Below are 24905 nucleotides of genomic sequence, written 5' to 3' on the forward strand. Positions count from 1 at the left end.
TTCAATTTAAAATTTTGCCAGTGGCGCTGGGCCAGTTGCCATCGTTATATCAGCTCTAACAGATTTGCCATCGTTACAGTTCCAGGAGCTTTATTTTTGCCACTTTAGTCTTCGTGGCACACCACGTCGGCCTGCCAGCATGGCCTGGGCACGAGAAAAGACCACGATGCCCCTGCCGTCCCTTACATCACTGTTCGATGGGCCCAGACCGTCAGTTCCATCCCGCCCCCCCCCCCCACCAAATCCTCCGGCTCCCGCGGACGACGGCGACGGCGACAGTGACTCTGTGCGCCATCCCGCCGCTGTTCCTCGCCGCCATCGCGGTGCTTGCCATGCCGGAGGCGCCGCGCCGGCTGGTCCTCCACAGCCGCCCCGACGAGGCCCGGCGCGTGCTGGCGCGCACCGCGGGGAACGCCGACCGCCGCCTCCAGGAGATCGCGGCCTCCGTCCGGGAGGCGTCATCCAAGAAAGGTCCCGGCCATGCCGATGGCCTCGTATAACGAGTTGAAGGTCGTCCCCACCACCGCGCTCATCACCCAGTTCACCGCCATCCCGATGCCGGTGCCCTGCGCGTGTAGCCGTAGCGGCAAGATCTCCGACCCTTACATCAAGATCACCGGCCCGAACCCCAGTGAGAACATCGCCATGAGCGCCGCCGCCGCCACCACGCACGTCGCTGCCGCCCACCACGTGGCCGGCGCGCGCACCGCAAGGCCGAGCACCAGGAGCGACGCGGCCATGCCCCCCACGCTGGCGAGCATCATCGGCCGGCGGCCGAGGCGGTCGGCGAGGAAGAGCGGGGCCACGATGGCCGCCGTCTTGGCGGCGCCGAGGAGGACCGTGGCGCCGAGCACCGCGTGGTCGGCGGTGATGCCGACGTCGCCGAACACCCGCGGTGCATACAGGACCATCGCCGCAACGCCGCTCGCCCGCTGGAACACCTACAGGCCGAGGATGGCGACCATCACGCACCGCACGGCCGGCGTGGGGCGGAGCAGGAGCTTGCGCCACACGCCCGTCGCCACCGGCGGCGCGCCGCCGGGGGACCCGGCGCCCTTGGACGACGCCTCCCGGACGGGTCTGGGCCCGTCGGGCAGTGATGTAGGGGAGGGCAGGGGCACCGTGGTCTTTTTCCGTGCCCAGGCCACGCTGGTAGTCCGACGTGTTGTGCCACGAAGGCCAAAGTGGTAAAAATCAAGCTTCTGGAACTGTAGCGATGGCAAATCTGTTAGAGCTGACAAGGATGGCACATGGGCCAGCGCCACTGGTACCGATGGCAAAATTTTAAATTTCCCCATATTTTTTATGTTTCAGACTTGAGGAAGCCTGCACGTTGCGCATGAGGGGTGGCGAAGAGAATGAGAGCAGCAAGTAAATATGTGACCGTGACCCGATGCTGAACCATGATCAGAGACGCAGTCGATGATGGCATGAGGGAGAAGTAGAGAAAAGATGGCGCCTAGAGCTGCGTAAGGCCCTCCTTGTGGGGAAAAAAAATTCTGTGTAGAGGACTGCAAAGAGCCCTCCGTGCAGCACCCCTCCCGATTTGTGCCGCGTGGCTAGCTCATGCATCCAGCGGCACACGACAGACGCGGCTCTGGATCCTGCGATTCGATCTCGGCTCAGGCGCAGCGCTAGCTCGGCTCAGGAAACGTGCGGCTCAGCTCCAAGCAAGTGGCAAGATGCAAGTGCTCCTTTATCCTCTCGCCTCTCGCATCGCATCTCGTCTCTGCAGCCGCCGCCACCATTCACCGCTTCGGCCTACGCCGTTCGCCGCTTCCGACTCCGCTGGCCGCCGCCGTCGGCCGCCTCCGCCTCCGCCTCTTCCGGCCGCCACCATTAGCTGGCTCCGCCTATCTGCAATCTTCTTCTATAGCTGCTCCGTTGATCCAAGAAGGATATGCGAATGCCATGATTACGTACTTCAATATGAACGACAGTTCTACCATTGGAGCAGCTTACATCCAAAGAGCGTTCATTCCGTACTTTAATATGAAAGACAGTTCTTCTACTATTTCGTACTTTGATGACATGACTTCCAATTAGGAACCTGGAATATCATCAGGAAACACTCGATCCAGTGCAATGCATTGAGCGTCCATTCTGAAATTTCCAATATCCATTCTCAATTGTATCACCCACGGCAGCAAAAGGAATGCATCGAAATTAAACAGCATTATTGCCTGTCGCAATCCTTTCACAATTGCTGCAGATGGTTTCTGAATCCTGTATGAGTTAGTTTTCCTATCAACCATTTGGTTCATGGATCCCTGAAAAAATATAAACATGATACCTAGTTGACATAAGTATCGCATAATAGGCAGTTATAACTTAGAACATCTCGATCACAAGCAGTGAACGATAGCACTTATCATTTATTCAACATGTATATGGTACCACTTCTGAAGTCGCATGATTCAGCTTATAGGACAAAACATCAACTGCTGAACTGATGCATCATATCGAACAAAGAAAAGTGTTCTCCTGGTGTATCATACATTTGGTCTCACCATCCAGACGGTGACTAATGATTGAGGCAGAGGTAGAGACGGCGGTCAGCGGAGTCGGAGGCAGCAAATGGCTCCGGCGGCAGCCGGTGGAGGCGGAGGCGGAGGCAGCAAGCGGCGGCAGCAGTCAGCGGAGTCGGAAGCGGCGAACGACAGAGGGCGAAGCGGTGAACGGTGCCAGCGGCGGCTGCGGTCTACGGAGACGAGATGCGACGACGAGAGGATAGAGGAGCGATTGCATCTTGCTTGCCACTTGCTCGGAGCCAAAAGCCGCACGTTTTCTGAGCCGAGCTAGCGCTGCGTCTAGCCGCGAAGATCGAATCGCAGCATCCGGAGCCGCGTCTGCCATATGCCGTTGGATACATTTTATAGCCACGTGGCACAAATCGGGAGCGGTGCTGCACGGAGGGCGCTTTGCAGCCGGCGATGCCTGTGCCAAAAATTCTAGCAGCGATGCTTGTAGGTGCACCGATGCCAAGTTGGTTAAAAAAAGGAAAAAGTAAAATATCTGCACTTGATTCCCTCCGCTGTAGTGAGCAGGTGGATGAATGGAGCCCATATGCAGATTCTTTATTGCAGTTTGTGGGACCCATAAGTGAGGTCAAAAAAAGCTACTAGGTGTTTGACACCGCTTGCAACTTATTTTTAAGCAGGAAATAAGTGGTGCCAGACAGGGCTAAGCTGATTGTTCAGTTATTGTTTTCTGTCCTATAATTTGTATAGGATGTTCGTTGATGCTAAAGCCTAAAGCTTAACAGAAGGATAAGTTGATGGCATCATACTTCGAGCGAGAAAGTGCAGATACCAAACTTAGCCGATTTGGGCTAAGCATTCTTGCACATACAGCAGTAGTAGCAAAACTGGAATATACCAAGGTTGATTTGCAAGTAATTTGTTCTTGTATGTTACAAAAGCATCCCAGCATGCTGGAAAGTTCAGGGTGTGCATGCTGGAAAGTTCAGGGCGTGCATGTTATCATCGCTCCTTGTTAGTGGACTACCTTTTCGCCCCGCCCCTGTTGTTCTTGTCCTGAAATCGATCTTGCTTAGATCAGATTGACAGTAGGGAGACCTCGATCGTAGTTACCAAGGCATGGATAGCGAGGGACGTATGGATCCGGCGTTGTACAAGGCGGCGACGCAGGGGAAAGTTGCGAGCTTGAGGCAGCTGGTGGATCCGGAGGATCCCAGTGTCCTCAGCTCCACGACGCCCCAGCTCAACACGGCGCTCCACCTCGCCGCCCTGCACGGCCACGCCGCGTTCGCCGGCGAGGTCCTGGACAAGAACGAGGAGCTGCTCGTCGCCCGGAACGACGACGGCGACACGCCGCTGCACCTGGCGGCCAAGGCGGGCAAGCTGGAGGTGGCGCAGCTGCTCATCAGCCACGCCCTGGCCTGGCCGCAGGACCGGAAGAGCCCTCTGGTCATGACCAACAAGGCCGGCAACACCGCGCTGCACGAAGCGGTGCGGAACCGGAGGGGCGCCGTGGCGGAGGCCCTGCTCGACGCCGATCCCAGCCGCGGCCACGACCTCAACGAGCGGATGGAGTCCCCGCTGCACATGGCCGCCCGCGAGGGCCTCGTCCAGGTCGTCCAGAAGATCGTCGACTACACCTGGGTCGGCCAGGAGTTCCTGCCCTCCGTCTCCCTCAGCGGCACCGCCCTGCACCAGGCCGTGCTCGGCACCCACCACCGTAAGCACTTTTTTTTTGAAAAATCACAGAATTGTTGCATCCATTGCACATCGATATGATGATGCAAGAGGACAGGGATCGTGGAGATCCTGCTGGAGAAGCGGCCGGAGCTGATCGACCTGACGGACTCCGACGGCAACAACGCCCTGCACTACGCGGCGCAGAAGGACCACCAGCGGGCGGTGGAGCTGCTGTTCAAGAAGCGGACGGAGCTGGCCTACAGGCGCAACCTCCACGGCATGTCCCCGCTGCACGTCGCCGCGCACTACGGCTCGACGGACGCCATCAAGGCGCTGCTCCGGCACTGCCCCGACGTGGCCGAGATGGTGGACAGCTACGGCCGCAACGCCTTCCACGCCTCCGTCGACAGCGGCAAGGCGAACGCGCTCCGGTGCCTGCTCCGCCGCGTCCGGCCCGCGGAGCTGCTCAACCGCGTCGACAGCCACGGCGACGCGCCCCTGCACGTCGCCGCCAAGAGGAGCCGCGTCCACTGCGCGCTGCTGCTGCTCAAGGACCGCCGCGTCGACCCCTGCGTCCGCAACCACGCCGGCCAGACCGCGCGCAGCCTCGTGGAGATGAAGCTGCACACGGGCGAGATGGACGCCTACGAGATGTACCTCTGGAAGCAGCTCAAGCACCAGGAGCTCAAGAGGTGCCGCAAGCAGCAGCTGCCGCCGCTCGCCACCTACCCCAGCCGCCGGGGCTCCAACGACAAGTACTTTGAGCGCATCGTCGAGACCTACATCCTCGTCGCCACGCTCATCGCCACCGTCACCTTCGCCGCCACCTTCACCATGCCCGGCGGCTACGACCAGACCAAGGGCATCGCGCTCCACGGCCACAACACCGCCTTCAAGATCTTCGTCATCTCCAACACCGTCGCCATGTGCAGCTCCATCGTCGTCGTCTTCTGCTTCATCTGGGCATGGCAGGACCCCGTGAGGTTCAAGGTTGACCAGCTCCTGTGGGGTCACAGGCTCACCATCATCGCCTGCCTCGGCATGCTCGTCTCGCTCATGACCGCAGTGTACATCACCGTGGCGCCCACATCACGGTGGCCCGCCTACGTCGTCATCGCCATCGGCGTGAGCACCCCGGCCGTCGTCGTCCTCATGCTGGGTAGGGATGTGATCTTCGTGCCGCTATAACTGCCAGACCCAATTCATCAACGTGTGCCAGATGAATTTTCGAGAAAAAAAAAACTTGTGCCAGATGCACAAGCTGACGAGCGATTTGTAGAAATATATAAATATGTTGTTCATTTGTAGATTAAATTTTATGGAACTCCCCATCAGACCATGTCAAAAATGAGAATAAGCATGTCTGAAGCTTGAGACTGGTTTGCTCTGACAATCTTCAGTTATCTTCGCGCCGCTGGCCCTCTGTAGCTACTAGTACAGTACTAGTCATCAATATGTGCCATCTCCACTCACGCCATCACGCCGCGGCCCGCGTCCGAAGTAGCACCGAGGAATACGAGGGGCGAGCAGACTAGCAGAGGGCCTGGCACGCGCGCGGCGCACCGCAGAGAAAAAGGAGAACCATGAGCCCATGGCGGCCTGGCCGGAGTCGACTTGGGTTGTGAATGTGGTGCGGAAGTGGAAAGGCTATTTAGGCTGTTCGGCCCATTGCCCTTTTCTTTTCAATTGTTTGAATAATTCTTATTTTGACTCTATACAAACTCAAAATTTAGAGAACCCCCGGAACGTCCAACGGTCCCTATGTTCCAAGAGATTTCAAATAAATTATTTTAGTTGATAGTTCCTTTTCGTCTGCCTTGCTTTATCAATCTAATCTCGAAGTGTTAAAACTATGCCATCCCCTAATTTTAGTTAAATTGGACTTTACAAGAAAGCTAAAATAACTTACAATTTGAAATGGAGAGAGTAGCAGCTCGTACAACTTGCTGACATTACACGAGGATAAATATATCATCGGTACCAGCTCGGGCCGACTCGGGATCACACCCGTCAATTTCTACCAGTCCTCGTCGCCGCGTTCTCTCTCAGAAAAAAAAAAGAAATCTCAATCTTTGTATTTATCCAGTACACTACATGTACCGGCCTAATCCATATAGTTATCCAAACACACGTACCCTAATCCGACAGGAAGTTTGTCAGCGCATCTTCCTGGCCGATATAAATAGGCACGTACGCGCACCTTTCTTCCTCGTACTCCTCGTCTCCTCAGCATAGAAACGAGTAGTTTGCTTTCGATTCGACATGGCGATCAGGACTTGGCACATGGGTGGTTTTCCTGCTGCTCGCGCTGCTCTCGCCGGCGCCGCCCTCGTGCCGCGCGGCGGAGGCGCCGTCGCCGCAACCGTCGCCCGCCGACGACGGGCTCCGCACCGGCTACCACTTCCAGCCTCCCAAACACTGGATCAACGGTAAGAATCTCAAGCTTGCGCCAAGATGTAACAACGTTTTGATCCCTCCATGTTCTTTCTGCTCGTTAACATCGGAGGAGAGGCTAATTAACGGTCGAGATCGTGTTCTTGTACGCGCAGATCCTAATGGCGTGATGTACTACAAGGGCGTGTACCACCTGTTCTACCAGTACAACCCCCAGGGCGCGGTGTGGGGCAACATCGTGTGGGCGCACGCCGTGTCGACGGACCTCGTCGACTGGATCATGCTCCCGCCGGCGATCTACCCCACGGCGCCGTTCGACGTCAACGGCTGCTGGTCGGGCTCCGCGACCGTGCTCCCGGACGGCACGCCGGTCATCATGTACACCGGCATCGACGGCCAGAACCGGCAGGTGCAGAACGTGGCCTACCCCAAGGACCTCTCCGACCCGTACCTCCGGGAGTGGGTCAAACCGGACTACAACCCCGTCATCGCGCCGGGGCCGGGGATGAACGCCACCGCGTTCCGCGACCCGACGACGGCGTGGCAGGGCCCCGACGGGCTCTGGCGGCTGGTGATCGGCACCAAGGACAACCACCGGGGCCTCGCCATGCTCTACCGCAGCAGGGACTTCAAGCAGTGGGCGCCGGCCAACCGCGCTCTGCACTCCGGCGATACCGGCATGTGGGAGTGCCCGGACTTCTACCCCGTCACCTCCCCGGGCGTCGCCGGCGGCACCAAGCACGTGCTCAAGGTGAGCCTCGACCTGACGCGGTTCGAGTACTACACGTTCGGCGAGTACGACCACGCCACGGACACGTACGTGCCCGACGCGGCGCTCGCCGACGGCAACGACGGCCTCCGCTACGACTACGGCAACTTCTACGCGTCCAAGACGTTCCTCGACACGGCGAAGCAGCGGCGCATCCTGTGGGGGTGGGCCAACGAGTCGGACTCCACCGACGACGACATCCGCAAGGGCTGGGCCGGCGTGCAGGCCGTCCCGAGGAAGGTCTGGCTCTCCTCCGACGGCAAGCAGCTCGTGCAGTGGCCGGTCGCCGAGATCGAGTCCCTCCGCGGCGGCCACGTCAACGTCACGGACAAGCTCGTCGGCGCCGGGCAGCACTTCGAGGTCGCGGGGCTCGCGTCGGCTGCGCAGGCCGACGTGGAGGCGGCGTTCCAGGTGGCGGACCTGGACAAGGCCGAGCCGTTCGACCCGGCGTGGCGCGGCACGGACGCGCAGGCGGTGTGCGCGGCCCGCGGCGCGGACGCCAGGGGCGGCGTCGGGCCGTTCGGGCTGTGGGTGCTCGCGTCCGACGACCGCGAGGAGCGCACCGCCGTGTTCTTCAGGGTGTTCAAGGGCGGCGACGGCGGCAAGCACGTCGTGCTCATGTGCAACGACCCGTCCATGTCGTCGCACGCCGACAACCTCTACAAGCCCACCTTCGCCGCCTTCGTCGACGTCGACATCGCCAAGGCCGGCGGCAAGATCGCTCTAAGGACTCTGGTACGTGGATTACTTGGTTTGTCTGAATAATCATGTGATTTTCGTATAGCAATCGATGTCTTGATCGTGGCCTGAATGCACGCGTGCAGATTGACCACTCGGTGGTGGAGAGCTTTGGTGCGCACGGCAAGACGTGCATCCTGTCGAGGGTGTACCCGACCAAGGCCGTCGGCGAGAAGGCGCGCCTCTTCGTGTTCAACAACGGCGAGTCGGACATCAAGGTCACACACCTGAATGCGTACGAGATGTGGTCGGCCAACATCACCAGCGACACGACAGAACCGACGAGCAGATGAGACCCGTCTGGGCGCACCGATCTGATGTGGATATGTGCATAGCTAGATGATTTTTTATATGTGATGAGTCGTGTAATAACTTTATTAGTACCTAGCTTATATTCTAGTAGTTTCACTTGTAATTTTGCCCACATTTCTTTTACATTTTGACGAAACACTTTTTCTATCTTGAGTTGCTATCAATTACGAGGTTTTAAATAGCCAGCTATAGCTGCCACTATATTCGGCTATAGTTTTTTTGAGAGCTACCACTGGTAGAAATAGCTCGTTATAGCCGGCTATAGTCTGTTATATCTGGCTATAACTTCCACTATCAGCTTTCTATTCAGAACATTGATCAATTAACATAAGGGATTGTGCAAACACTCCCTCCGGTCGCTAAACTATTGCTCATGTATACAACGTCAATTAATCCAAAGAAATATGTCTTGGTAAAAGTCAAAAAAAAATTGACTTATGAGAAAAATTAAAACGACATATATTTTGGAATTTTCTAACCATCGTGGCCATGCATACAGTTTGTTTCTTTACATCGGCACGAAAATCACCTCCTTGCCCAGCATTAGGAAGACGACGGCCGGAGTGCTCACGCCGATGACGATGACGATGTAGGCCGGCCACCGTGATTCGGGATCTACGGTGATATAAACGGCGGTCATGAGCGAGACGAGCATGGCGAGGCTGGCGATGACGGTGAGCCTGTGGCCCCACAAGAGTTGGTCGACCTTGAACCTGATGGGGTCCTGCCAAGCCCATATAAAGCAGCGCCGACTGTATGCGGCTCATCTTGGCGGCGAGGTGGAGAGGCGTGTCGCCGTCGTTGTCGACACGGTTGAGCATGCAGCTCCGCGGGGCGTACACGGCGGAGCAGGCACCTGAGCGCGTTCGTCTTGCCGCTGGCGACGGAGACGTGGAAGGCGTTGCGGCCGCGGCTGTCCACCATCTCGGCCACGTCGGGGCAGCGCCTTGATGGCCGCCGTCGAGCCGTAGTGCGCGGCGACGTGCAGCGGGGACTGCCGCTCCCGCTCCCGGTTGGGCTTGTAGGCCAGCTGCGCCTGCTTGTTGAGCAGCAGCTCCACCACCTGCGAGTGCAGCGCGTTGTTGCCGTCGGAATCTGTCAGGTCCAGCAGCCAGATGTGCTTCTCCAGCATGATGCCAACGATCTATGCATCGAAAAACAGTGGGCGCTATAAGAAATTTGGTCTTGGTGTGCGTGAAGCCGTGAACACAAGTGTTTCTCTTTCTGATCAGCTCACTTACTGGTGTGACCGCCGAGCACGGCCTGGTGCAGGGCCGTGCCGCTGACGGCCCTGCACCCAGGTGAAGTCGAATATCTTGCGGACGACCTGGACGAGGCCCTCGCGGGCGGCCATGTGCAGCGGCGACTCCATCTGCTCGTTGAGGTCGTAGGCGCGGCTGGGGTCGGCGTCGAGCAGGCCCTCCGCCACGGGGCCCCTCCGGTTCCGCACCGCCTCGTGCAGCGCAGTGTTGCCGGCCTTGTTGGCCATGGTCAGAGGGCTGCTCGGCCGCCTCCAGCTTGCCCGCCTTGGCCGCCAGGTGCATCGGGGTGTCGCCGTCGTCGTTCCGGGCGACGAGCAGCTCCTGGTTCCTGTCCAGGACCTCGCCGGCGAACGTGGCCTGGCCGTGCAGGGCGGCGAGGTGGAGCGCCGTGTTGAGCTGGGGCGTCGTGGAGCTGAGGGCACTGGAATCCTCAGGATCCACAAGCTTCCTCAGGCTCGCCACCTTCCCCAGCGTCGCCGCCTTGTAAAGCGCCGGATCCATGCGTCTCTCCCTATCCTTTGATTGGCAACCACAGATCGAACAAAGAACCTTTCTAGCTGCAGGCTCGGCTTTCAATCTAATCAGATTAGCTCAAGTGCTCAAAGTCAGGACAAGAAGACAGGAGAGACAAAAAGAAAAAGTTGTTCAGTTGTTAACATTAAAAGTTGCAAAGAGTACTGACGACGAGTTAGGATTAGGACAGCAGTTGACATATGTACTAGATGTGTATATGCTTAGCATTTTGAATTTTTCTTTATTCTGTAATTAATTATCATAAGTTTTTCTTTCTCACCCCCTCGGTAGAAGGCACCTAAGAGCTCCAAAAGTGCCCAATTTTCTAGTTCTAATATATCTGTATTGGGACCTTGCTAAAAAAATTTTAGGCATGAAAAATACCCACCTCTCCAATAGTGCTTTAAAATTTGCCAAACTAGCAAAAAATAGTAACGTACCAACAATTTTATTTCTCGTGGAAAAAAGGCACGACACCTCCTTGCCCCTCCGTCTTCCATCCACGTGGCCCTTTTTTTCTCACGGAGGGATTGGGAGTGCAGAGAGAAGAGCAAATTTGGCTCAGAATAGCTTTTTTATTGGGCACGTGAAAAAATTGGGAACAGATATCGGGCACTGTTGGACCTTTGTTTTTCGATTTTTTGTCCAAAACTGATTATTGGAGAGATTTATTAGGCACTCTTGGAGATGCTCTAAGGGGTGTGTTGTTTGAAGATAACTAGAATGACGAGAGCTTGCCAGTTATTGTACTTAACAACTACTACCTCCGTCCCAAAATATAAGCATTTGTTGACTTCTGCTGATCATATTTGACCATTCGTCTTATTCTAAAATTTTTTTGAAAATATTATTTATTTTGTTATGATATATTTTATCATTGTATATATTTAAAGTATATCTTAATTATTTTTATTTTTTCTCAATTTTTTTGAATAAAACGAATGATTAAACATAATCAACAGAAGTCAACAAATGCTTATCAACAGGTAGTCCTTCGAATGGAAAGGCTTAACCGCACACTTTTAGATTGAAATTCGTGAGAAATTTTGATCAAACTGATAAGATTATTGGTGCTCCAAACCTCGATTGAACTGCGGCAACAAATGAATTTTGACTCAGGTGAAAATTAACCACTTCCTCACACCAGTTTTTTTATTCACCCCGTCTACTTATTTAACTGTCATGACAGCCTAAGGAAACACTATAACCCATGCGATCCATGCCGTTACAGGATCATCAAACGTACTAACAATTATACAAAAAGTTGCACTAAAACGATTATACCGGCGTTGTATGTGATGGGCTGATATCATAAAACATGCTAATCTTGGCAAACATACAGAAAAGGATGAGTACAGCTCACTTCCATCAGTCCTATGCATTATGCAGCTGATGCCTAGAAAAAATAAGCTCAACAATTTCATGTATGCCGCAAAAATATTTGCACAAGAGAAACTAAGCTCTGACGGTATCAACCATCATGGATACATTAATTGAAGCAAAACTGCAAAAATAGACTGAACAATTTAACACGGGAAGAGTTTCCATCTGTTGCTACAGCAGGCATGAACATAGGGCAGCATGCTCAGCATTTAAAGACCATTGGGAAAACAAGCAACCTCGGCAGCAGAAATATTGAAAGATGACAACATGATTAAACTTGCAAATGCATTATGCTCACAACCAAACCTCACCCTCAGGGAAAACAACAGAGACCTCACACATAACTGATGGCTTCCGACAGCTCAGATAACTTATCCTTTTTTTCCCTGATTATATAAAGCATGCATTGAAGAAACACCAGAAGCCCATGAAGTTTGTGCCTGCGCTCAGTTCCCTCGCCCGCGGCCCCCCATTCTTCCCCTTCCACGGCCACCATAGCCCCTTCCACCCCCACCCCTGCCTCCATCATAGCCACCGCCCCTGCCACTTTCATAGCCTCCGCCCCTGCCTTGCTCATAGCCTCCTCTGCCTCCGTCATAGCCTGCAAAGCCAACAATATTCAGAACAGCTTCCACTTATACACAGTGGATCTAATCTTTCTATGCAGAGCAAAAATTTATAATTAGTGTTCACAAGTAGATACTAAAGAAATGCCTCTGTTAAATGCAACAACATAACAAAACATAAAAACTGTGTACCACACACAAAGTATTGGCACCTAATCCTGTAGAAGTGGTCAAAGTCTAATTGTTTTAGCTGACTGAATATGTTGGAGCATTCACATTATGATAGTGACACTAGAATATTCATTACAAAATCTTTCAACACATTATAATGAGGTTTCAAACATATAACAATATTTAAAAATGAAACAAAATCATGGGCACTGCCACACTGTCATATCCAAAACATGCAACGTTTAGGCACATGGAAGGCACGAGTTGGTTATAACAGGCATACCTCCACGGTAACCCCAGTTGCCTCTTCCACGCATACCACCACCTCGTCCTCGGCTATACCCACCATTTTCTGTGTCAAAAAAACAATCAAGATATAGTATCATCCAGGACTTCAAGCAAGATCAACAGTATAACTGAATCAAGACAGGACTCCGTACCTTGGTAGTTTCCATACCTTCCATGGTTGTAGCCATATCCACCACCATACCCACCTTGATTATCATAGCCTCCATACCCACCTTGATTATCATAGCCGCCATACCCACCTTGATTATCATAATAACCGCCACCCTGATTGTACCCACCTTGGTTGTTTCCATATCCACCATAACCACCATAGCCTCCTCTACCCCAGCCCCTTCCACGTCCACGGCCCCTTCCTCTACCTCGACCCCGTGCATAGGAGTCTAAACAAAGCCAATGATTTAAGAGACAATAGATAATCAACGAAAATACACACATCAACACGAAATATCACTGTTGTACCTTCATACTCAAACTGTTGGAATTGGCCTTGCGCTCGGCGAGGTTGGCGCTGCGGCGGTGGTGCCTGCTGGAGGCGCTGCGGTTGCCTGTGCTGTTCGACATAAGCAGGAGCTTGGTACCTGTATAAAAATGAATTAATATTCCAACCCCCCTTGTATTGTGCACAAGTACATTTTTTATCTTACAAGAGTAACTAATGTCTGACACCAATAATCCTAAGGAATTAACTGAGGAACACATGTAACTCACCCAGGGGTGTTCTTATCCAGCTCTCCAGGAGACAAGGTAATTGAAATCATCGAAACATGCCGAGTCATCTCCAGCCTGAAATTGGGCAAGCTTTAAAATAAGAAAAGAAAATGGAACAGGAATGAGTATGAAAATATTATAGTAGAATGAGTAGAAACTTACACGACAAGGCCTTCTTCTATAGGCTCCCAGACATCAGTAATGCTGACAGAACTGATATTGGTATCCTGATGCAAATCAGCATTTCTTTTCTGTTTCAAATACAGCTTGTCATATATGGTGGCCTTTCCAAATGAAACAAAGATGAGAGAAGGAGAGAAAATAATTACCTTGATAATCTCTGCAACAGCAACAGACTTGCTGATTGCCTGTCCCATGGCCTTCAAAACAATCTCTTTTATTCTCCGCTCCTGGTTATAAGGGGAAAAAGGTAAATTATATAGGGGAATGATAATCGGCATGAGCATTGAAATAATAGAGTTCACAGCCTTCAATACTACCTAAACAACAGCCAGGCTTGAAGCTAGAAAAGGCCAAGAAAGTAGAAATGTTTAGTATCCTACCAAAGCATCACCAGTGGGAATCAAACCTTGGATCATTTGTTTGCCACAGTAGCCGCTGATTAAGCACGAGAAACACCCCGACAGAAGCCAATGGAGTACAAACAACTAGCTCTACTGAAGCATTTTGAACAAACTTTAGAAAAGTGGCCACCTAAAAAAATCAATCTGTATTGACCACTTATCACACTATAAGCACCTAAAGTCCTACAGGCATCCACATAATTTAATGGCAGCTAGATGGAACTAAGAGCGTGCACCACATTTCCAGAGCATTGACAACAAACGAGCAACAGAAAACACCAAACTTCACATATTGCTTTACCACGCTGCATTGTCATCCTAATACTAAACAAAAATACGTCTTAAAGATATCAGATTGTTGCATGAACATCGACATTGTCCACACTGCATTGAACACCCATGCTTCGCAATCCCAAAATCAGACGCATCAAAATAGATTTCCAGTGAATTATCTGCTAAATCTTACAGACCGAGTCAATTTATTCAGATGAATCAGAACGCCCAAAAATAAGTAGCTCACTAATCCACTTCCCATGGGCATTTGTCAATCTCCACGCATGGCGTTGAAACCACACAAGGTAAACACAACCTCACATCAAACCGCAAAACTCGCTGTTTGAATCCACCTCTCAGGCCCAACGGTCCAAACCCACCACTTCCAAGCGCGCCGATTCGAAACAGCAAGGACACAGGGGACTCGAACAGAGCGGCGCGCCATAAGGACAAAACCGACACGACGGCGATGGGATAGCCGGCGGGGAAGCGCACTCACCTGGAGGAGGGAGGTGGCGTAGGAGACATAGTTGCGGATGAGGCCCTGCGAGGTGATGCGGATCTCGTTCTCCTCGATGGTCGCCGACTCGGTCCGCGGCCGCTCCACCCTCTGGTACCGGTCCATCTCGGCCTCCGGTACGGTGGTGGCACGGATTGCGGGGGCACGGGATTCACAGGGGGAGGAGGAGGTTGCGGCGGCAGGGGGCAGGGGGCAGGGCCGGGAGGTTGGCGGCGGCAGGGGCTAAAACCCTAGACGGAGCCAACGATACAGGTGCTCGGCGTACACAAAATTTCTATTTCTATATATGAAACGGGCGGGACTCCGCGGCCGACGAGTGTAAGTTCTGGATACAATATTTTTACTTTGTTATTATTTTTGTTGACAATAAATCATATGCATATTTCTAAACTTATACAGCTCTGTCATCTCGGTCTCTAAACTTGCAAATTGTTTGGTTAGATTCTCAAACTTATTCATCTGTATTATCTTGTTCTTCAAACTTATTCGGTTGTGCCATCTTGATCCCTAAACTTAGAAACTACCCGTTTTAATCTCAAACTTGTTCATTTGTGTCATTCCGGTCCCTAAACTTAATTTTGAGTCTCATCTAGGCCAAAACTATATGATCTAAAAACTCTATATAAAAAAAATTCATAATTTTTTCATATAAACTCGAATTAAGACAAATTTTACACCAAAATTGTAGCCCTCGACGCAATCTATAATTTTATAGTTCAAAAGTTTTTGAATTAAAATTATTTAGGGTCTCAAAATATTGATGCAAGCCTATAGATTTTGAAATTTAAAATTATATTAAATTTTGGGATACTAAACGTCTTCAAATAAAAAAACAACTATAAAATTGTAGACCGTAGGGCTATAATTTTGATATAAAATTTATCTTCATTTTAGTTCATATAAAAAGTTATGAATTATTTTTAATATAGAGTTTTTTCGTCCTATTTTGATCCAGATGAGACTCAAAACCAAGTTTAGGGATCGGAATGACACAATTAAACAAATTTGAGAACCTAAACGGATGATTTTTTAAGTTTAGGGACTGGGATAACACAGTCGAACAAGTTTGAGGATCTAAACGGACGATTTATGAGTTTAGGGATCGGGATGACACAGCCGAATAAGTTTAGAGACCGGTGATGAACTTTACTCTTCTATATATGAAACGGGCGGGACTCCACAGCCGGCAAGTGTAAGTTCTAGATTCAATATTTTTACTTTGCTATTATTTTTATTGACAATAAATCAGATGCATATATTCACTTAGAACAGAACATATCCAGTATTAGAGCAACTCCAAGAGATTCTCCATATTCATCCTAATTGTTAGAAATAAAGATTATGATGGAAAAATAGCCTCCAAGAAATTTTCTAAATGGTTACCTAAATATAGCTATCATCTATTTCGAATTTCTCGCTATGACTCTCCAAATGATGTTTTAGAGAGTGAAATTTAGAAAGACTCTTGGAGATGCTCTTAGATGTTATCATATTTCAAACACAATATAATATCTAAACTGGTCTATCAAAAAATTATCCAAAAATATAAGTCGACAGAGCACGCAAACATCTAGTATCATGCAAATTTTAAGATTGAACAAAAACATATGTAATATGTAAAAAAACAACAATTGAATAGCTATGGGTTGAGTATCACCCACTAATAGCTGAACTCGTAATTTATTTCTTTTATTTTGTTTCCCTTTGCACAATTTTTTGTTCAACTTCAAACTTTGCACGATAGTAGATGTTTGTGTGTTCTATCTATTCAGATATTTTGATGAATTTTTGATGCACCGATTTAGATGCTATTATGTCTAGTAAACATTGAATGTGTTCTCCCACTTAGAATGCTCTCTAATATATGGTAGAAGTAAGATCAGCTAAGTTTAAACTGCAAAATAATACACAACCTATATTGTATTCAGGGCTAAAACCATCAATATGACGATCTGATATTCTAATTATGAAAGTTTAAGTTTCCTAACTATTAGATTATATGTAATATTTGAAAGTGTGTTGGAAGCGGTACATGAAATTGTGCAACAGATTTAAATTAATAATAAAAGGATGGTCAACAACAGATATATGAATGTGAATTTATCAATAGAAGAAAAATGCAAGAATCTGCGATGTTTTGAATTATTATGGTTAATATATCAGAGATAGAACTCCGAGTACCTACGAGGAAGCTAACAACAAGGAAGGAAGTAGTCGGACTCCAACTAGAACTATTCTATAATCTACTAGAACTCCTACTATGTAACCGACTAAGTATCCTACCATGGAGTATATAAAGAAGGGCTGGGTACCTAGTGGATTCAGATTCAGTGACTTGCTGAAGGCAAGTCACCGAGCACTGTAGTGGTGACTTACCACCCCTGAAAGCCGTCCATCCCACGATCAAGATCAACGGTGAGATCTGGATGAACAATACATGTGCTACAATAACAAACAGTACCCACGCAACAGTGTTGGTGCTACAGTCACTGCTACAGTGCATCAATATAGTGTTTAGTTTTGTCTTTTAGCGCAAGTTACATTGACTTGCAAGAGGTAAGTCACTAAATCACGCTTCCTACCTAGATCGACAGAGAACCAACCCAAATCTAAACTAGGGTAACACAATACCCAAGCATTGGGCGTAATATACGAACCCCAAACTGGATGTAGAGTATTACGCTTCTCTAGCAGTCCAAATCTATCTAAATTTGTGTCTTGTGTCCTCGCGTTCGCTTGCATGTTCCAGATCAGGTGATTCCTCACCAAATAATCTCTACTTAGAAGGTAGGCTGGCGGTTAAAACACCAACAAATGATATTTTATATTATGTGTGCATAAGATGACTATAGATATAGTTTTTTTAAACAATGGACTAGCACGAGAGCTACCTACATATTAAAAAAAACTTGAACATCCAAATAAAGTTATTTACAAGTCGTGTCAAAAAGCACCACAAAAGAGGAGTTCAAGAGCGAGAAATAACAAAAACTAGACGTTTCTCTACCACTAGGACACAAAGAGAAGTTAATTCCATCCTTGATTCTTTCTAAGACAGTAGAGTTTGTCAATTTTTGCTGTCGCTAAAATGACTATTGATGTAATAGATGCAATGCAAAAACAGAATCCTGTGATTGTAAAATTATATCGAGGTGATGGCTACCTCATAGTAACACCAAATTTTGAAGAAACAACTTAGAGGGAGCCGTTTTTAGCAGAACTTTTGGAATAGCTTCACAGATGGCTTTATCTAAATGTGTACTAAAACCATATTTTGGAAACAACTTCATGTATGAAGCATATTTTCGAAAGCTAGAAACGGTTTACACTGCGCAATAGAAGCTAGAATACAGGCTGCATCAGCTCCACCTCTTCAATCTATTAATGAAAAAAAACGGAGAAGTTGTTTCACCAGACATTTTTTTTAAAACGGATTCAGCTCCATCACATAAACTTTACTAGAGAGACGTAGCCACCTGAGCTATTTTTGAAGAAATGACAGCCATACCAAATGTCGTATAAGGATCCATAAATTCGAGAGACATAGTTATTTATCATATATTAAGTTATGTTTATGAGCTACAAATCTAACTAGAAGAGACACTGGGAACTAAACCCGTAGTCGATAATAATTTGGTACAAACTTGAGGCAACTCTGGAATAATAACATGATTATAATAATAAAATATAGAAAACCCACGAAGCCCATAACCACATTCCAAATTCCAGAGTCTCTAGATTCTAGAATCTACGGCCACCACCCTCACCGGAAGGAAACGGCCCGAAACGTGAGGGCCATAAACCTCTGGGAAAGTCCAGCAGATTTATGGATCGAACTCTCACACCATTCCTATTTTTCCTCGCCCCAAGAAAATAAAAAGCCTATTTCGTGCACGCCGAGCCCTTGTTTTGTTGGTTCCGTCTAGGGTTTTAGCCCCTGCCGCCGCAACCTCCCGTCCCCTGCCCCTGCCGCCGCAACCTCCTCCTCCCCCTAGCGAATCCCGTGCCCCCGCGACCCGCCGGGCGACGAGCGTCTGCGCCGGCGGCCGAGATGGACCGGTACCAGAGGGTGGAGCGGCCACGGACCGAGTCGGCGACCATCGAGGAGAACGAGATCCGCATCACCGCGCAGGGCCTCATCCGCAACTATGTCTCCTACGCCACCTCCCTCCTCCAGGTGCGTGCCCTTCCACCCCAGCTATCCCATCTCCGCCGTGTCGCTTTCCGTCGTTCTTATGGCGCGCCGTTCCGTTAGAGTCCCCTGTTTCCTTGCCGATTCGAAACCGCGCGCATGGAAGAGGTGGGTTTGGACCGTTGGGCCTGAGAGGTGGATTCAAACAGCGAGTTTTGCGGTTCGATGTGAGGTTGGGTTTTCCCTTTGTGGTTTGAACGCCATGCGTGGAGATTGGTGAACTAATTGTATTTTGATGTCATGCATAAGTGCCCATGGGAAGTGGTTTAGTGAGCTACTTATTTGTTGGTGTTCCGATTCATCTGAATCAAATTGATCGAATCTCTGAGTGTTAGGCTTTTAGCAGATAATTCACTGGTTTGATGCATCTGATTTTGGGATTGCAAAGCATGTGTGTTCGATGCAGTGTGAACAATGTCGATGTTGCCTAAGGCCTCTACGACCGACTGGTCGACTGAGGCTGGTGGCACCCCCGCGGCGCGGGTTCGAGTCCTGGGGAACGCGAATTTCCGATGCCGTGGGGTAAAAAAATCCCCCTCGCTGGTGGGCCAGGGTTCGGGGGGTTTCTCGGTCGGGTTAAGAGCCGAGGCAGTCGCTTCCTCTTAATGAAACACGGGTGGGGACCGTTTCAACCCCCCGATCGAGTTTTTTTTTAACAATGTCGATGTTAATGCACCAATCTGATACCTTCATGATGTATTTTTGGTTTAGCATTAGGATGGCAATGCAGCTTGGTAAAGCTATATGTGGAGTTTTGTGTTGTCTGTTGCTCGTCTGTCGTTGATGCTCTGGAAATGTGGTGCATGCTGTTAGTTTATCTAGGTGCCACGCTTGGACTGCGTTAAAATTATGAGGATACCTGTCGGAGGCGTTTTTTGCACGGCTTTTGTGGGTGTTTCTTGTGCTTAATCAGCCCCTACCAAGGCGCCAAATGATCCAAGGTTTGATCTCCACTGGTGATGCTTCGGTAGGATACTAATAGTTTGTACTTTCTTGTTTTTTTTTTATTTCAAGCATGGCTGTGAACTCTGTTATTTCAATGCTCATGCCGATTATTATTCCCCTATTCTGTTTTTTCCAGGTGTACCATAATGTTTTACATTTACAATTCATTGGCAATGTACAATGTAGTGCAGTGTAGCTCAGCTTCTGTTTACTTGTTAATCTAAGTTAACTTTTTTTTTCCCTTATAAACAGGAGCGGAGAATTAAAGAGATTGTTTTGAAAGCCATGGGACAGGCAATCAGTAAGTCTGTTGCTGTTGCAGAAATTATCAAGGTAATTCTTTTATCCCCATCTATCATCTTTGTTTCATTTGTAAAGGCCAGCATATATGACAAGCTTTATTTGAAACAGAAAAGAATCCCTGGTTTACATCAGGATACCAATATCAGTTCTGTCAGCATCACTGATGTCTGGGAACCTATAGAAGAAGGCCTTCACCCGTAAGTTTCTACTCATTCTACTACATTATTTTTCATACTCACTCATGTTCCATTTTCATTTCTTATTTTAAAGCTTGCCCAATTTCAGGCTGGAGATGACTCGGCATGTTTCAATGATTTCAATTACCTTGTCTCCTGGAGAGCTGGATAAGAACACCCCTGGGTGAGTTACATGTGTCCTCAGTTAATTCCTTAGGATTATTGGTGTCAGTCATTAGTTTCTCTTGTAAGATAAAAAATGTACTTGTGCACTGTACAAGAGGGTTGGAATATTAATTCATTTTTATACAGGTACCAAGCTCCTGCTTATGTCGAACAGCACAGGCAACCGCAGCACCTCCAGCAGGCACCGCCGCCGCAGCGCCAACCTCACCGAGCACAAGGCCAATACCAGCAGCTTGAGTATGAAGGTACAACAGTGATATTTCGCATTGATGTGGGTATTTTTGTTGATTATCTATCATCTCTTAATCATTGGCTTTGTTTAGACTCCTATGCACGGGGTCGAGGCAGAGGAAGGGGCCGTGGACGTGGAAGGGGTTGGGGTAGAGGAGGCTATGGTGGATATGGAAACAACCAAGGTGGGTACAATCAGGGTGGCGGGTATTATGATAATCAAGGTGGGTATGGCGGCTATGATAATCAAGGCGGGTATGGTGGTGGATACGGCTACAACCAAGGCAGATATGGAAATTACCAAGGTGCCGAATCCTGTCTTCATTCTGTTATACTGTTGATCTTGCTTGAAGTCCTGGATGATAACATATCTTGATTTTTTTTGACACAGAAAATGGCGGGTATAGCCGAGGACGAGGTGGTGGTATGCGTGGAAGAGGCAACTGGGGTTACCGTGGAGGTATGCCTGTTATAACCAACTCGCGCCTTCCATGTTCCTAAACATTGCATGTTTTGGATATGGCAGTGCCCATCATTCCATTTCATTTTTTTGAATATTGTTATATTATATGTTTCCAACCTCATATTATATGTGTTGAAAGTATTTTGTATTGAATATGCTAGTGTCTCTATCATAATGCGAATGCACCAACAATCCAACATATTCTCAGTCAGATAAAACAATTAGACTTTGATCACTTCTACGGTAGGTTCCAATACTTTGTGTATGGTAAACAATTTTTATGTTCTTTGATATGTTGTTGCACTTAACTGAGGCATTTCTTTAGTATCTACTTGTGAGCAATAATTATAATTTGTTGCTCTACATAGAAAGATTAGATCCACTATCTATAAGTTTAAGCTGTTCTGAATATTGTTGGTTTTGCAGGCTATGAAGGAGGCAGGGGTGGTGGCTATGAAGGAGGCAGGGGCGGAGGCTATGAAGGTGGCAGGGGCGGAGGCTACGAGGGTGGCAGGGGCAGAGGCTACGAGGGTGGCAGGGGTGGGGGCTATGAAGGAGGCAGGGGTGGGGGTGGAAGGGGCTATGGTGGCCGTGGAAGGGGAAGAATGGGTGGCCGCGGGCGAGGGAACTGAGCGCAGGCGCAAAATCCATGGGCTTCTGGTGTTTCTAAAATGCATGCTTTATTAATATCAGGGGAAAAGATAAGTTATCTGAGCATTTGTGTTGGAAGCCATCAGTTATGTGAGGTCCATGTTGTTTCCCGGAGCGTGAGGTTTGGTTGTGAGCATAATGCATTTGCATGTTTAATCATGTTGTCATCTTTCAATATTTCTGCAGCTGAGGTTGGTTGTTTTCCAATGGTCTTTAAATGCTGAGCATGCTGCCCTATGTTCATGCCTGCAGTATCAACAGATGGAAACTCTTCCCCTGTGTTAAATTGTTCATTCGACATGTGCAATTTTGCTTAAATTAATGTATTCATGATAGTTGATACCATCAGAGCTTAGTTTCTTTTGTGTTTTTGCGTTTTACATGAAATTGTTGAGCTTATTCTTGCTTGTTACCTGTAAGGCATCAGCTCCAGAACTGATCTAAGTGAGCTGTACTCATTCGTTCTGTATCTTATGATGCCAAGATTAGCATGGTTTATGATATCAGCCAATCATTCGAACACCAGTACAATCGTTTTAGTGCAGCTTTTTGAATAATTATTTATACGTACTAATATCTTCCCGTCCGATCTCCACGCGAGCAGTAGAAGAGCACATATTTCTCTCTACTAATAATTGCCATCTTATGTTGTAATAAAATAAAGAATTATTTTCTTGCTTAGTTGCTTCTACTCCTTCCTTTCACAAGTGTTGAGGCAGACGTTCAGTTTTATTTCTTTGTTCGGCATGAGTAGACTCAAATAGGAATCAGTTCTCTCATCTAAAAATCGACTTCTTCCAGTGATAATGAATCGCCTTAATAGTGTTTCCTTGAGGCTGTCGATGACAGGTAAATCAATAGATGGTGTGAAGATATTGGTAAATTCTATAAGTAGATGGTGTGAAGATAGTGGTAAATTCTATCTGATTCAAAATTCATTTGCTGCCTCAGTTCAATCGATGTTTAGAATACCAACATCCTAAAATAGTTTGATCAAAATTTCCTACGTTGTTACAAAGGGTTGTCGCCGAAACAAATTTCAATCTAAAAGCATGTCTTTAGGCCTTTTCATGTGAACTACTCCATCCATTCCAAATTATAAGTCATTTTAAGAATCTTGGAGAATCAAATCATTTCAAAGTTTGATTAAAATTATAGAGAGAAACACAAAGATTTATGATATCAAATAGATATACTATGAAAATATAGCTAACAAAGAATCTAATGATATTTAATTGGTATCATAAATGTTATTAGTTTGTTATATAAATTTGGTCAAATTTAAAAAACTTGACTTTTCAATATTTTTAGAATGACTTATATTTTTGGAACGGAGGAGTACTTGAAAACCCCTTCGGTATCTACTGGCGAGGGCGCGAGGATCTACACAACACACGCCCGCCGCCCCTGTTCCCGCCGTTGCCCGTTTGCGAGCGAGCAAGCCAAGCATGCGCCCGTACATTCCCAAGGCCACCTTCGCCTTCTGCCACTCCCTCCTCGCCTCCCGCCTCCTCCCCTCCGCCGCCGCCTCCGCTTCCTCGCAGCTCCTCCCCATCCAGGCCCTCCTCACTACCGCCGGCCTCCTCCCGCGTCACCCGGACCTCTCCCTCCTCGCGCTCAACTCCCTCCTCCACGCGCTCTCCCGCCGCGCCGCCTCCCCGGCCCACCCGCGCCTCGCGCTCCGCCTCCTCCGCGACATGCTCTCCCCCGCCACGCCACTCCCGGCCCCCGATCACCTCTCCTTCCCTTTCGCGCTCTCCGCCGCCGCCGCAGTCGACGCCCCGGGCTCCTCCGATGCAGGGGCCGGGCCGCAGCTCCACGCGCTGCTCGTCAGGAACGCGTTCTTCCCCGCCGATCACTACGTCACCACGGCGCTGCTCCAGGTCTACGCGCCCCGCCCGGAGCTCGCGAGGAGGGTGTTCGACGAATTGCCGCGGCGGGAGGCGATCCACTACGACCTCGTCATCGGGGCGTTCGCGCGCGCGGGGATGCCCGCGGAGGGGCTGGCGGTGTTCAGGGCCATGTTCGAGGACGGGGTGCCCCCCGACGCCGTCGTGCTCACCACGGCCGTCGCGGCGTGCGCGCAGGCGGGGGCGCTGGACTGCGGCGCGTGGGTGCACCGCTACGTGGTGCGCGCCGCGCGGGGCTTGCTCGGGGACGCGTTCGTGGGGTCGGCCCTGGTCACCATGTACGCCAAGTGCGGGTGCCTGGAGGAGGCGGTGCAGGTGTTCGACGGCATGCCGGAGCGGAACGAGTACGTCTGGGGCACCATGGTAGGCGCGTTCGCCGTGCACGGGATGGCCGAGCAGGCCGTCGCGTGCCTGGAGTGGAGAGGATGGCGAGGGAGGACGGGGTGCGGCCGGACGGCGTGGCTGTGCTCGGGGCGCTGTCAGCGTGCGCGCACGCCGGAAAGGTCGAGGAGGGGCTGCGCCTGCTCAGGGAGATGCGCGGCCGGTACGGCGTGTCGCCGGGGCACGAGCACTACAGCTGCACGGTCGACATGCTGTGCCGAGTCGGGCGGCTGGAGGATGCGGTCGGGCTAATCAAGACGATGCCGATGACCCCGCTCGCGTCCGTGTGGGGCTCGGTCCTCGCCGGCTGCCGGAGCTACGGCAACGTCGAGCTGGCGGAGGTGGCGGCGCGGGAGCTCGAAAAGCTAGGTGGCGCCGCCGACGAGGGCGTGTACGTCCAGCTGTCCAATATCTACCTCGATGCCAACCGGAAGGACGACGCACGGCTTGTGCGAAAGCTGATCGGCAGCAGGGGGGTCAAAAAGGTCCCAGCGTACAGCGCCATAGAGATCGACGGCGAGGTGAGCTCGTTTGTCGCCGACGACCAGGCGCACCCGCGCCGCTTCGAGATATGGGAGGTGCTTCGGCTGCTGGCCGGCCAGATGGCGCAAAAGCAAGACGAGGAAGACGAAACGTTGTTTGCATTGCTGTAATCAGAAGGATGTAGCATTAGCACAGAAAACTGCAGGAATTTTACTGTCAGGAACAGTGGTTGATGTTATATTTGAAACTTTCTGGACACTTCAAATACCTTTTAATCACCCCAAAGGATAAAAAAAAACCTTTTCTCACTTTTGCTATACGA

The 24905-nt window shown here is 49.7% G+C and overlaps 4 protein-coding genes and 3 pseudogenes across 6 annotated transcripts; 4 read left to right on the forward strand and 3 right to left on the reverse strand.

Moving 5' to 3' along the window:
- Positions 1-458: 458 nt before the first annotated feature.
- Positions 459-1298, reverse strand: LOC120688675 (annotated as a pseudogene).
- Positions 1299-2288: 990 nt separating this feature from the next.
- On the forward strand, positions 2289-5528 carry LOC120693471 (ankyrin repeat-containing protein At5g02620-like). Its single transcript, XM_039976920.1, has 2 exons — positions 2289-4200; positions 4276-5528. The coding sequence occupies exons 1-2, from the start codon at positions 3600-3602 to the stop codon at positions 5346-5348; spliced, it is 1674 nt and encodes a 557-aa protein (XP_039832854.1). The 5' UTR covers positions 2289-3599; the 3' UTR covers positions 5349-5528.
- Positions 5529-6709: 1181 nt separating this feature from the next.
- LOC120688676 (beta-fructofuranosidase, insoluble isoenzyme 3-like) lies at positions 6710-8354 on the forward strand. The gene is made up of 2 exons (XM_039971066.1): positions 6710-8058; positions 8148-8354. The coding sequence occupies exons 1-2, from the start codon at positions 6724-6726 to the stop codon at positions 8352-8354; spliced, it is 1542 nt and encodes a 513-aa protein (XP_039827000.1). The 5' UTR covers positions 6710-6723.
- Positions 8355-9606: 1252 nt separating this feature from the next.
- LOC120688680 lies at positions 9607-10955 on the reverse strand (annotated as a pseudogene).
- A 649-nt stretch (positions 10956-11604) lies between these two features.
- LOC120691493 (protein argonaute 18-like) lies at positions 11605-14914 on the reverse strand. The gene is made up of 8 exons (XM_039974568.1): positions 14642-14914; positions 13615-13695; positions 13448-13536; positions 13286-13360; positions 13037-13155; positions 12709-12957; positions 12552-12620; positions 11605-12132 (listed from the first exon to the last, which is right to left on the reverse strand). Exons 1-8 carry the CDS (start codon positions 14765-14767, stop codon positions 11978-11980), a joined length of 963 nt encoding a protein of 320 aa, XP_039830502.1. The 5' UTR covers positions 14768-14914; the 3' UTR covers positions 11605-11977.
- Positions 14915-18530: 3616 nt separating this feature from the next.
- Positions 18531-22157, forward strand: LOC120693462 (RNA-binding protein FUS-like). Of its 3 annotated transcripts, none has more exons than XM_039976907.1 (8): positions 18531-18839; positions 20052-20132; positions 20211-20299; positions 20388-20462; positions 20591-20709; positions 20788-21000; positions 21087-21155; positions 21609-22157. In XM_039976907.1, the coding sequence occupies exons 1-8, from the start codon at positions 18714-18716 to the stop codon at positions 21788-21790; spliced, it is 954 nt and encodes a 317-aa protein (XP_039832841.1). In that variant the 5' UTR covers positions 18531-18713; the 3' UTR covers positions 21791-22157. The 3 variants fall into 3 exon arrangements, with proteins under 3 accessions (XP_039832841.1, XP_039832842.1, XP_039832840.1); XM_039976908.1 differs by having other exon boundaries at positions 21633-22157; XM_039976906.1 differs by having other exon boundaries at positions 18534-18839; positions 21585-22157.
- A 1021-nt stretch (positions 22158-23178) lies between these two features.
- On the forward strand, positions 23179-24900 carry LOC120693461 (annotated as a pseudogene).
- The last annotated feature ends 5 nt before the right edge of the window (positions 24901-24905 follow it).

Source organism: Panicum virgatum, chromosome 9N (assembly GCF_016808335.1).
Source record: "Panicum virgatum strain AP13 chromosome 9N, P.virgatum_v5, whole genome shotgun sequence".
NCBI classification, from domain to species: Eukaryota; Viridiplantae; Streptophyta; class Magnoliopsida; order Poales; family Poaceae; genus Panicum; species Panicum virgatum.

What these genes read in the sequence shown, in the direction of transcription:
- LOC120693471 (XM_039976920.1), top strand. Translation starts at nt 3,600, where the DNA reads ATGGATAGCGAGGGACGTATGGATCCGGCGTTGTACAAGGCGGCGACG. An exon ending in CGTGCTCGGCACCCACCACC is followed by an intron (nt 4,201 to 4,275) that starts GTAAGCACTTTT and finishes GCAAGAGGACAG; the next exon opens with GGATCGTGGAGATCCTGCTG.
- LOC120688676 (XM_039971066.1), top strand. Translation starts at nt 6,724, where the DNA reads ATGTACTACAAGGGCGTGTACCACCTGTTCTACCAGTACAACCCCCAG. An exon ending in AGATCGCTCTAAGGACTCTG is followed by an intron (nt 8,059 to 8,147) that starts GTACGTGGATTA and finishes GCACGCGTGCAG; the next exon opens with ATTGACCACTCGGTGGTGGA.
- LOC120691493 (XM_039974568.1), bottom strand. Translation starts at nt 14,767, where the DNA reads ATGGACCGGTACCAGAGGGTGGAGCGGCCGCGGACCGAGTCGGCGACC. An exon ending in CTGTTGCAGAGATTATCAAG is followed by an intron (nt 13,537 to 13,614) that starts GTAATTATTTTC and finishes TATTTGAAACAG; the next exon opens with AAAAGAAATGCTGATTTGCA. An exon ending in ATAGAAGAAGGCCTTGTCGT is followed by an intron (nt 13,361 to 13,447) that starts GTAAGTTTCTAC and finishes GCCCAATTTCAG; the next exon opens with GCTGGAGATGACTCGGCATG.
- LOC120693462 (XM_039976906.1), top strand. Translation starts at nt 18,714, where the DNA reads ATGGACCGGTACCAGAGGGTGGAGCGGCCACGGACCGAGTCGGCGACC. An exon ending in CTGTTGCAGAAATTATCAAG is followed by an intron (nt 20,133 to 20,210) that starts GTAATTCTTTTA and finishes TATTTGAAACAG; the next exon opens with AAAAGAATCCCTGGTTTACA. An exon ending in CAACTGGGGTTACCGTGGAG is followed by an intron (nt 21,156 to 21,584) that starts GTATGCCTGTTA and finishes TTGGTTTTGCAG; the next exon opens with GCTATGAAGGAGGCAGGGGT.